The sequence below is a fragment of the Barbus barbus genome (genome assembly GCF_936440315.1).
Source record: "Barbus barbus genome assembly, chromosome: 48".
In the NCBI taxonomy this organism is placed as follows: Eukaryota; Metazoa; Chordata; class Actinopteri; order Cypriniformes; family Cyprinidae; genus Barbus; species Barbus barbus.
Window position 1 is genome coordinate 15,462,385 of NC_136726.1, and position 12,234 is coordinate 15,474,618.

Below are 12,234 nucleotides of genomic sequence, written 5' to 3' on the forward strand. Positions count from 1 at the left end.
TGTTTAATAAAACTAAATTTGACATATATGTTACTGCACTCAAATATGATATTCTTTGGGTTAAGTCCATCACAGATTAATTAATCTACTACTGAATGTTTCTTTTAAGCAACAGTTCTAACAAGAAGTTAAGATAAAATAATTGTCATTTCAGACAATATGGCTCAATTTTTTTTTTGTATTTTTTTTTTTGGCTTCAGCAACAGAAGTAGTTGGGTTACAGAGACGCCCACAGAACTAGAAAGTAGTGAACACCGACACGCATCAGCACTATTGAAACGCCACTATTCTAATCAAATTAGTGAACCGGCACTAACAGTAGTCTAAAAAAAATCATAAAGATGCTAACAAGCAGGTCTGTGCATGTTAATTCTCAGAAGAGTCAGTCTCCTCTGTAGAACCGTCGCTCTCCATTTCGATCCTCTTGCGTTGGTGCAGGGACTTGCGCGGTGAGGCCTTCTTGGACGTTTCCTTCTGTCCCACAACGCTGCTGCTGCTATTGTTGGACGTCGGGCTGATGGCGACTTGAGCTATGCTGGAAGAATCACAGAAATATAGCATCAAATGCTAGTATATTAGTGTTAAATATAAAAAGATTGTTAGCAAGCTATTCGTTGTTTAATAACAGATGGTTTATAGTTAACCAGCAAGTGACTGTAATATACTCTTTGAAGCAAGTCCGTCTCTCTCACAGTCTCTCCAGCTCCTGGTCCATCTCTGGATCAATCAGCAGGTCCGATTTATTGGGAAGAGCACCTGATAAATAAATGAAATGACACAAGATCTAATATATAAACTGAAGCATTCAGTTTATATTTGTAATAATAAAAGTTACAAGTATTCAGAAATACATTTAAGCATCATCTAATGCTCACCGATGTCTTGGTTTACTCCCTCATGTTTGGCCAAGGCCATCAGGAAGCCATTGAAAGACACTCGCTGACTGCTCTCTAAGATCTCCTTAATGGCAACAGTGGAAGGAAACCTGGGAAAATTATATCACTATCATATTCTAGTAGTAAGGATGGCTATAGAGGGTGCCATTAAATTTAGTCATAAACAAGTTACTACATAAGCATATTATTATAATTGTATTTAAATATAGATCCAATAAGTCAAATTTAATTTAAATATAATTATATATTTAAATATAAATTGAATATAATTAAAAATATATAGCAAATTCAAGAGTAATAAAATAACTCTTTAAATTATTTTAACTATTTAAAAAAAAAAAATTAGAATTGAAATGTTAACATTTTATATATACAATCACTGGCCACTTTATTAGGTACACCTTGCTAGTACCGGGTTGGACCCCCTTTTGCCTTCAGAACTGCCTTAATTCTTCGTGGCATAGATTCAACAAGGTGTTGGAAACATTCCTCAGAGATTTTGGTCCATATTGACATGATAGCATCACGCAGTTGCTGCAGATTTGTCGGCTGCACATCTATGACGCGAATCTCCCGTTCCACCACATCCCAAAGGCTCTATTGGATTGAGATCTGGTGACTGTGGAGGCCATTTGAGTAAAGTGAACTCATTGTCATGTTCAAGAAACCAGTCTGAGATGATTTGAGCTTTGTGACATGGTGCATTATCCTGCTGGAAGTAGCCATCAGAAGATGTAGTCATAAAGGGATGGACATGGTCAGCAACAATACTCAGGTAGGCTGTGGCATTTAAACGATGCTCAATTGGTACTAAGGGGACCAAAGTGTGCCAAGAAAACATCCCCCACACCATTACACCACCACCACCAGCCTGAACCGTTGAGACAAGGCAGGATGGATCCATGCTTTCATGTTCTTTACGGCAATTTCTGACCCTACCATCTGAATGTCGCAGCAGAAATCGAGACTTATCAGACCAGGCAACGTTTTTCCAATCTTCTATTGTCCAAATTTGGTGAGCCTGTGCTATTGTAGCCTCCGTTTCCTGTTCTTAGCTGATGTTACCTTGGCAACAAACTGGTATCAATAAGTTTAAAATATAAAATACGTTGAAGTACTAAAATGACAATATATTAGGGGAAGTCGTGGCCTAATGGTTAGAGATTCGGACTCGTAATCCAAAGGTTGCGGGTTCGAGTCTCGGACCGGCAGGGATTGTAGGTGGGGGGAGTGAATGTCCAGCGCTCTCTCCACCCTCAATACCACGACTGAGGTGCCCTTGAGCAAGGCACCGAACCCCCAACTGCTCCCCGGGCGCTGCAGCATAAATGGCTGCCCACTGCTCCGGGTGTGTGTTCACGGTGTGTGTGTGTTCACTGCTGTGTGTGTGCACTTTGGATGGGATAAATGCAGATGGGTCACCATACTTGGCCGTATGTCATGTCACTTTCATATATTATGAATGAATGATGATAAAAAATGTCTTAATTTTTGTCTTACTTGTGTTTAAACCTCTCACAAAGTCCCTTGATGCATTCATAAAAGATGGAGGAGTCTATGCCTTCTTGAGCATCTGGCACCTCATTGGCTGTGCTGGATAACTGCTCCACCGAGGTGGAGGTCGGGACTATGACGGTGTTTGGGCTCTTCCCCGACAGCAGGTCTTGGTAAATCACAGACACACTCTCCACAAACTCTGTGAAAGTGAATGAGGATGAGATCATTCCGATGAAAGATGGAGCCTCGAGTAACCATAGAAACGCTTTCACATGCGAGTGATGTCACTCTGGTATTTTGTTACAACCGCAGTTAAACTCTCAAGGTCAGAACGGCTTTTGTTGTAAGCAAGACCTTTAAATATCACCAGTGCTTTTGTGATTGGGTGCTTGACTAATAACACCTGAATCTACTTTTTTAACATCAAGATTTTACTTTTCATTTTATTTGTATAAGGAAAATCGTTTATTTTAAGTGGTTACATTGTTTTTTTTCAATATTTAATTTAATCTGAATTAACTTAAATTTTCTTTTTTTGGCAACTAAAGTAGGTTGTTTGACTCAAAACTTTAAGAATCTCAATACTACCAAAGTGAATAATTACAAAAATACAGCTTATTATTACAGTTATAATCACAGCTTCATATTGTGTTATATATTATATTATATTTAGTGCTGTCAAACGATTAATCGCATCCAAAATAAGTTTTTGTTTACATAATATATGAGTGTATACTGTATATAATTATTATTTATATATAAATACAAACACATGCATGTATATATTTAAGAAAATGTTTATATTTATATATTAAATATATTTATAAATAATATCAAATATAAGAATATAAATGTATATACATGTAAATATTTGTTAAATATATACTGTATTTGTGTGTGTATTTATATATACATAATAAATTATATTAAATATATATTATGTAAACAAAAACTTTTATTTCGGATGCGATTAATCATGATTAATCGTTTGACAGCACTAATTATATTATATTATTATATTATAAATTTTATTACCTTCATAATAGAACTGGATTTGGAATAAATAAATAAAATCTGAGAATGACATTAGACAGTCTGTGGCATCGTCTATAAGGACAATCCTACAACAGAAAAAAAAATCTGTTAAATATCAATATGAAAGGAGAGAACGGTCAAGGGTTAGGGACGGTCAAGGAAACGTCAAAATACAAATATGCATCTACCTGGCTGCATTTTTTATCATCTCAGTAGGAAAGTCAGGACACAACAGCTGTAAAAGTGAACTGTATTCTGACATTGCCAACAGATCTGCAAGAAGAAACAGCCAAATTTGTTCACAGTAAACACACCAATGCAAGCAACTAAAGTAAAGAGTTATGGCTTGACTTAAAAAATGATAAAAGGGGACATCTGGCTCTGCTTACCCCCATTTTTGCCAATCTGTCTGAAGCATTTCCAGAAGATATGGATGAAAGACTCTCTGTTTTGAGAAGTTGCCTTGATGTAACTGAATTCCCTGAAGAGCACATGATTCCCATTTTTCACACTGGTAAAACTGCAAAATTATATTATATTTTGGGACATGCAACATGGTAATATCTGTATTTAAAAATATTCATATATATTACTAAAATAAAATATTATTATAAACAAATGAATTAATAAATAACAATAAATATTGTGTGTGCCAATGTATTAGTAAATAATAATAAATAACTATAATATATTATTTATATAACGTATAATTATTTATTAATAAATAAACAAAAATGATATAGCTGTATAAGTGCTAAATAATAACAACTTACTATTCTGCTAAATATCGGACCACACCGAACTGAGTATATTCCTCTTTATGTTCAAGCAGCTGTGTGACTGCATCGTTGAGATAGAAGAGGACATTCGTTTCAGCTGGAAAGGAAAAAGAAAAGGCAGTGACATGACAGTGGTGTGTTAAAAATGTTCAATGCATCTGTCAATCATTCTGCAAGCAGTTATCCAGGAACCGACTGCAGCTTGTCAATCTACGAACCACCAAAGCAATGATAACCGTAACATACATAGATACTCGTCAACAGTGAGGTTGAATCGATCCGTGTTCATTTTCATGGTGTTTTATGGTTCTGAATGATTAGATGACTCTGCTGGTAACCCATTCAGAATGGCGTCTCTAAGCTTCTTTAGCGGTCAGTGTGCCCACTCTGCACTGCATCTGTAGTTTCTTAGGGCTCAGGGTTAAAATTGCTGTTAAAACGTATTTAAATAGACTGCGTTCTCTTATTTAAAAAATATAGGAACACTGGAAGTCGATATCTGAGCTTTGTCCCGAAACATTTATTTTGTATTTATGTAAGAACCTCAGTATCTTTGCTCAAATTCATCTAGGGATATAAACCAACCAATAGACGACGCGGTTGAGCAGCACGTGACATAACACGGACGTGAGCGCTGCGTGGAGTCTCGCCCTCTTTTTTAAAAAATGCTTGGCTGTGTTTCGTCAGTTTTTGTTGATGCAGCCGCGTCTATGGAAACCCGCGCATGCGCAGCGCAGCTGTTTTACTGCGCCCATATGGCTGCCCATTTAAATACTAATCCACGAGGATCTGTAATTAAGTATTTTTGTGCCACCACAGTGCGTGTACATATCATTAACAAAAGCACGCTAAAAGGGTGTTTAGTTTTTAAAAAGCTACATTTTATTTATTATGTAAATGTAATATTAAAAAAATTACATATTTTACAATGCAAATTAAAAAATCCTTGGCAGGTTACGTCAAGTTATTACTATGTACAGTTATTTTATGTATTATGATATACATATACATGTATCTTATATTACACACGTTATAAATATATATATATATATATATATATATATGTGACCCTGGACCACAAAACCAGTCATAAGTAGCACGGGTATATTTGTATCAATAGCCAAAAATACATTGTATCGGTCAAAATTATAGATTTTTATTTTATGCCAAAAATCATTAGGATATTAAGTAAAGATCATGTTCCATGAAGATATTTAATACATTTCCTACTGTAAATATATCAAAACTAGTAATATGCATTGCTAAGACTTTAATTTGGACAAATTTAAAGGTGATTTTCTCAATATTTAGATTTTTTTGTGCCCTCAGATTCCAGATTTTCAAATAGTTGTATCTCAGCCAAATATTGTTCTATCCTAACATACATCTTTGGAAATCTTATTTATTCAGATTTCAGATGATGTAAAAATCTCAGTTTTGAAAAATTAACACTTATGACTGGTTTTGTGGTCCAGGGTCACATATATATATATATATATATATATATATATATATATATATATATACACACACACACACACACACACACACACACATATGTTGGTTTTTGTGGTTTATGGGGACTCTCCATAGGCGTAATGGTTTTTATACTGAACAAACTGTGTGTGCTATTGCCCTACACCAACCCTACACCTAAACTTAGTCCTCACAGGAGACTTTGTGCATTTTTAGATTAAAAAAAAACACCATGTAGTATGTTTTTTAAGCCTTTTGAATTACGGGGACATAGGCAGTGTCCTCATAAACCACCTTCATATTGTAATACCTCTGTCATACCCATGTCATTATACAAATTTGTGTCCTCATAAACCACATGAGGACAATATAAACAATATAAGATTAAACACTAACATTCTGTAATTTCATGCTCACTTTATTGATGCACAAATATATTAAAAAACTACATATCCAATAAAAACATGTTTAACAGCATAAAAATGCTCTATGCAGCCTATAACAAACGAAGAGGTGGTTTGAATGAAAGCTAGGCGTCTCCTTCTATGTCTCCCCGCCCTCGGAGCGACTCGGAGCAACTCGGAGGGACTCGGAGAGACTCGGAGGCGTTTCAAAGCCTGGAGAGTAATGACCAAATATTGGTCCCAGCTGATGAAGATCGCCCTGTCTTCCCTCTCTAAAAGCAGGTAACTAAAATGGAAATATTTACTTATGATCGGAGATTATTACACGAAAGCCATTTTAAGCCTCGTTATAGTTTGCTGCGTTTTATTCGAGGGCTTCAGTTTTAGTGACGGACTGAATAATATCAAGCCGCTTTAATGTCTGTGACAAACAATAGTGTGAGTCAGGTTTTTCATTTCGTCGTCGCATATCAGGTTGGATGAGACAGCAAGGATTAATTTTTGACATTTCAAGCGTTGTGTTTGTTGGGGAAAGCTGTGAAAATGGCGATATTTGTTTGAATCTCGTGATGGTTAAAGCTGTTGCAGGACTAACAGACAGTCAGTCAGGGCCGCGTATGTGCTAACAGCTAACCGGTATATTTAAATTTAGCCATATTTACTCTTTGAAGCTAAACAACCCATACACGGGAATGGTTTTAGAATGCTGTAAGGAGTAAATTTGCTATGTCCTGATTAAAGTAGGACCATATTTAAACGTGTTATCCTGCAGAAAGCGACGGCCCGAGCGACAGCAGCTGCGGGTCACTAACGGCTCTGCTGCACCTCGATAATGTTCTCGCATGTGATGCGCTGCTAACCACTGTAGCGTTTTTAAAACCCTCAAACTACGTCATTTATCATTATTTATGCATTTAAACGGATGCTTTTGCGTATAAATGTCCTTGTTTGCTTATTATGTTTGTTTTGGGCGGGCTGAATTGGCGGCAGTTTCTGCATGCATCATTCTCCTACACGTATCTTGTGTACATTTTGTGTTTTCCTCTCTTATAAGGCCTGGGCTTTTGTGTTTAAGGATTTAGTTTTCGGCTCGGATCGATATGTAATATGAAACTAGCCTCTTCTGGGAGATGCATTAGTGGATGTTGCTCTGCTTTGGCTGCAGATCTGGATGATGTGTGCATTTGCAGTGAAGTGAATCAAGAATTTCCTCTGTCTGGAGGTTGTTGTTGAAATGCATGTGGATGATGATCTTGCAAAGTTATTGTGACAAGCTGGTCAGGTTTCTCATGCCATCTTAATTATATTTGTTCTGAATGCTTTAGATGTTTGAGATGTTTGTTGCATGCATCAGATGAACTCAAAGATGCCTAATTAACATTAAACTCTAAAATTCTGCATTTATGTGGTCTTAAACTGTGACTTTTACATATTTAGGGCAGAAAGCTGTGATGAAGTGTAAAAATTAGTGTGATTGCAATACAACTTTTTTGTTCTGCTTTGTATGCTGTGCGAGGAACCAAAGTTTCCCCTTCCTTTGTTTAGTTGAATAGATAAGACAGACAGAAAACAGCCATGGGGGATGACAGTGAATGGATGAAGTTACCCATCGACCAAAAATGTGAACACAAGGTGAGTGATCCCGGCTACTTTTATATTTTGACCCATCCAAAATCCCCTGATGGTGTAAGAAGGACCAGCTTTTGTGGTTGTAGAACTAAACTGTCAGCGGTTCGATCACCCTAATTGTTGTCTTCAGAGATGAATGCATGCAAACCACTGAATTAAACAAGAACTATTACTATTACATAGTTCAAGTAATGTCTTTATGGAAATCTAATGCCTATGTTGTCAGCAATCTCATTTACAATTGAAAAACTGCTTTGCCATCAAAATCATGTTAAGTCATTTTGCATCACTCGCACCCAAAAACTCATTTTTAGGTTTTTAATAAAAAAGAAAGTGTCAGTTTTCAGTTGTTTCTGCTCCAAGCCACTGCAAATCCTGGACACTGTTAAAATCATTTTATATGTTTATTTGGTAGGATTAGGTTTAAACTGTAGTAATTTGAACTGTGTGTGTTATAAGTAATGTTGTTAAAACAAGTCTCTTATGCTCACCAAGTCCGCATTTATTTGTTTAAAAAACAGTAAAATTGTAAAATTTCAATTTAAAATTGTAACTGTTTATTTTAAAATGTAACTTATGCCTCTAATGGTAATGCTGAAGTTTGAGGAGACCTTATTTGGTCTTAAGTGTCACATGATCTTTCAGAAATCATTCTTATATGCTGATTTTGTTGCTCAATAAATATTTAGCATTTTTGTTTTTTAATAGAAAGTTCAAAATTCAGCATTTATTTTATTTGAAATGGAAGTCTTTTGTAACATTAGAAATGTTTACTGTCACTTTATTAATTGAATGCGTGCGTCCTTGCTAAATAAGTGTTAATTAAAACAAACAAAAAAAATCTAATCTTTCTGATGTTTTCCAGAGTTAATTTTCCTAACTAGCTACTGGAGAACTTTCCTGAGGTGAATGTAATGTTAGGTGACAGGTTGTTTACATGTGACGTCTTTCTGCAGTTTAAACTGATTGGACGATTAGATGATGGGTTTCAGCCAATTGTGTTGCTTCTTTCAACATACCCTCTGAGTTTCATTCATTTTTATTCTTGCTGGAACTTGTAGTAAAGAGGCGGGACAATCGGGTGGAGATGGTAGTGAATAGTAGTGCTTCTGTTTGAATCATCTGGTTCAATCTGACAGATTTTTAAATTGCTTGGTCACACCACATTAAAGAAGTTTTGCTTCAGTTTCTTGATAAAAATTGTTTAATAACTGGTACTTCGTTTTATCGACCTGAGTTTTTGCATATACCGCACATTGCCACTCAGGATGATAAAGCATTTCATACATAGTGACCTTGAGTTCATGTGTCCTGTATTATGAATAATGGTGATTAAACATATGTCAGGCCCTGAAGAAAGTGGATCAGTTACATCAACAAGCTCATTTATTTGGTTGTTTGTTGTCATGATTGATCTTCCGGTTTCCCTTAGATTTGGAAAGCGAGACTAAACGGATACGAGGAAGCATTGAAGCTCTTCCAGAAGATAGAAGACGAGAAGAGCCCAGAATGGGGCAAATACCTTGGACTTATAAAGAAATTTGTAACAGATTCAAATGCTGTAGCCCAACTCAAAGGACTGGAGGCAGCACTTGCTTTTATCGAGAATGCACACGTGGCTGGCAAGTAAGTAGTCCCATTTTGTCCCAAAATGCCAAGAAGCACCATAGAAGTAGTTTACACAACAGAAGTCTTTGACTTCTTGCTAAGTTTCAAGCGAGTTTCACGAACCACTAATTTTGTCCTTGGAGCATTAATGGCAGCGTTTGCTTTTCCCTCGATCCCTGAGCAGCTCTTTGTTTCTGTGACCTGTTTTATATGGGATAACGTTTTGTAAGAGCTTTTAGTTTACAACTGAGTTTTGGAACAAAGCAGAAATGTGATACCCGGTGAAAATCTATTTCTGGATTGAGTGAGAGTCATCAAGCAAAGTAGGTGTCTTGTTTATAGGAACATAGTAGCTTTAACCCATTAAGAAAACATGGAAATGTACCTCATTTCCTTATTTTTCCATGAGGAACACTGCTATTCCTTAAATTTAGACATGCATCACAGAAAAAAAGGCCTACATTTCTGCTGCTCTGGGCACTGCTTTCCATTATTGGGTTGATGTCTTTGTGACTGTCTAAATATAGCTGAATAGAATCTGGTCAGTCATTGTTAATGGTGCAATAAACTCTTTAATTAAGATTGGATAAAGGAACGATATGAAACCAAGTAACTTATTCTATTATGTTTGTGTTTTAATGTGATTTACTCAGTTTGCTTTAGGGAGACAATCACAGATAAATCCTGAAAGCAATATGTTCAATTGAAGTAATAGAAGATTATTTTTAGCTATCTGTGACACCAAAGTTGTCTTCAAGTTGGTGCATTAAACGGGGAACAGTCTTGGTGCTGTGTAGAAGAATTTTCTAGAGAATGTTGATTTGTGGAGCCTAGTATCTATAATGTCTTAATGATCTAATGGAGAGTCTTGTCTTGCAGGACAACAGGGGAAGTGGTTTCTGGAGTGGTCAGCAAAGTCTTCAACCAGCCCAAAGCACGAGCTAAGGAGCTGGGAACTGATATATGTCTCATGTACATAGAGATTGAGAAAGCAGAGGTGGTCCAGGATGAGTTGATCAAAGGACTGGATAACAAGAACCCCAAAATTGTTGTCGCTTGCATTGAGACGCTAAGGAAAGCACTTTGGTAAGTAGGCAATTTTTAAACTTGTTAACCATAAGGAAATGCGGTAGTCAAATAGTCACTTGCTGGCACTTATTCAGCATAAAATACTTGTAAATTTATTTTTCAGTGAATTTGGATCCAAGATCATAACTCTCAAACCTGTTGTGAAAGTGTTGCCAAAATTGTTTGAGTCTCGAGAAAAAGCAGTTCGAGATGAGGCCAAATTGCTGGCGGTGGAGATCTATAGATGGATCCGTGATGCGCTGCGAGCTCCCCTCCAGAATATCAACTCTGTACAGGTGAGACTGCTTTTCTCAATTAAGTTTTCAAATACATAATGTGTTCACTTAAAAATGTGCATTGAGATATTAGTATAGACTGGCTCTTTTGAGTTGAGGCATTCATCTCTCCATGTTAACGGTGTATACAGGTTGTAATATTTTTTTTATTTGATACTTTTCTTTCAGTTGAAAGAGTTGGAGGAAGAATGGGTGAAACTGCCAACCGCAGCTCCTAAGCAGACCAGGTTCTTGCGCTCTCAACAGGACCTTAAGACCAAGTTTGAACAACAGCAGGCTGCAGGAGGAGATGAGGCAGACGGTGAGAATACAGCTTCTACACCAGTGCAAAAAGCAGTCAGTGGTTCAAGGCACTAGTGAAAATTAAGCATTCAGTTTGAACTAATTTTTCCTAATCCTGTTTTTATAACTGTCTGTCATAGTATGCCATCTATATGTGCCAATTTGTATGTGCCAATTTGTACAAAGCATCTATATTTTTGTAACTTTTAAAAGGAGATGGATATTTTATTACAGCTTTTTCTTAAATTTCAATTTCTGACTTTAGGAGACGATGATGATGAGGTTGAAGCTGCTCCGGTGGATCCTTATGAGCTTTTGGAAGCTGTCGAGATCCTTTCTAAACTTCCTAAAGACTTCTATGAGAAAATAGTAAGTCAGAACAACATACCCCTAATCTGTTTAAATCATATTGGGGTTTTGTCAATTTCATTCCTGCATCATTTTTCTTTCTCATTACAGGAAGCAAAAAAATGGCAGGAGAGGAAGGAAGCATTGGAGGCAGTGGAGGCTTTGACTAAGAACCCAAAACTAGAGAACGGAGACTATGGGGACCTGGTTCGAGCGCTAAAAAAGGTAACAGTCCTAGTGGGATTCTGGGTAACAGGATATCCTGTGTGAGCAAGTCTATTAGGAAATACTACCTTTTGTTGTTCTAGGTTATTGGGAAAGATGCCAATGTGATGCTAGTGGCCATGGCAGCCAAATGCTTGGCTTGTCTGGCGACAGGATTGAGGAAGAAGTTTGGGACATATGCAGGTCAAGTAAGTGCTCACAATGACGCAATATGAACTCCACGGAAAAAAGATAAGCAAATCATGATGGTTGTTCAAAGTAAATAGACAGCCGTTTAAAATGTTTTCTTTTGAAGGTGGTGCCAACCATCTTGGAGAAGTTCAAGGAGAAGAAACCTCAGGTGGTTCAGGCCTTGCAGGAGGCCATTGATGCAGTCTTCCTTACTGTGAGTATTCAAAATGCATGGTGTCAATTGACAACTGATTTGAAATCAGTTATTAATAACCTGGAAAATGGCAATTGTATTGCAGACAACCTTGCAAAACATCAGTGAGGATATTCTGGGAGTGATGGACAACAAGAACCCGTCCATCAAGCAACAGGCTTCACTGTTCCTCGCTAGAAGCTTTCGTCACTGTACCCCGAGCACATTGCCAAAAAGCGTTCTGAAGCCCTTCTGTGCAGCGTTCCTCAAGGTACAGGTTCCTCACCAGTAAACGCACTGAAACACTTTCTGAAACATGTCAGTGCT

General features: G+C 36.9%; 2 protein-coding genes across 3 annotated transcripts in view; one reads left to right on the forward strand and one right to left on the reverse strand.

Moving 5' to 3' along the window:
* Positions 1-192: 192 nt before the first annotated feature.
* LOC306866836 (centriolar satellite-associated tubulin polyglutamylase complex regulator 1-like) lies at positions 193-4,575 on the reverse strand. 2 transcript variants are annotated; one of them, XM_079412220.1, is made up of 9 exons: positions 4,454-4,575; positions 4,202-4,304; positions 3,818-3,948; positions 3,617-3,701; positions 3,429-3,514; positions 2,397-2,592; positions 876-985; positions 666-756; positions 193-535 (listed from the first exon to the last, which is right to left on the reverse strand). In XM_079412220.1, the coding sequence occupies exons 1-8, from the start codon at positions 4,500-4,502 to the stop codon at positions 689-691; spliced, it is 828 nt and encodes a 275-aa protein (XP_079268346.1). In that variant the 5' UTR covers positions 4,503-4,575; the 3' UTR covers positions 193-535; positions 666-688. The 2 variants fall into 2 exon arrangements, with proteins under 2 accessions (XP_079268346.1, XP_079268345.1); XM_079412219.1 differs by having other exon boundaries at positions 693-756; positions 4,454-4,565.
* A 1,679-nt stretch (positions 4,576-6,254) lies between these two features.
* LOC306866831 (cytoskeleton-associated protein 5-like) overlaps positions 6,255-12,234 on the forward strand; it is a 29,893-nt gene continuing 23,913 nt past the window's right edge. The window contains exons 1-11 of the mRNA XM_079412214.1: positions 6,255-6,369; positions 7,633-7,719; positions 9,149-9,342; positions 10,204-10,410; positions 10,517-10,688; positions 10,857-10,989; positions 11,236-11,339; positions 11,430-11,543; positions 11,627-11,731; positions 11,839-11,928; positions 12,014-12,178. Of these exons, the coding sequence (XP_079268340.1) occupies positions 7,663-7,719; positions 9,149-9,342; positions 10,204-10,410; positions 10,517-10,688; positions 10,857-10,989; positions 11,236-11,339; positions 11,430-11,543; positions 11,627-11,731; positions 11,839-11,928; positions 12,014-12,178 (1,341 nt within the window). The 5' untranslated portion in view covers positions 6,255-6,369; positions 7,633-7,662. The remainder of the gene's footprint in view (positions 6,370-7,632; positions 7,720-9,148; positions 9,343-10,203; positions 10,411-10,516; positions 10,689-10,856; positions 10,990-11,235; positions 11,340-11,429; positions 11,544-11,626; positions 11,732-11,838; positions 11,929-12,013; positions 12,179-12,234) is intronic.

Bases quoted from the DNA above. Each gene is read 5' to 3' on its own strand.
- LOC306866836 (XM_079412219.1), bottom strand. From the start codon at position 4,502: ATGAAAATGAACACGGATCGATTCAACCTCACTGTTGACGAGTATCTA. The intron at 3,515-3,616 runs GTAGATGCATAT...TTTCTGTTGTAG, and splicing joins ATGATAAAAAATGCAGCCAG to GATTGTCCTTATAGACGATG. The intron at 536-692 runs GTGAGAGAGACG...TGATTCTTCCAG, and splicing joins GACCAGGAGCTGGAGAGACT to CATAGCTCAAGTCGCCATCA.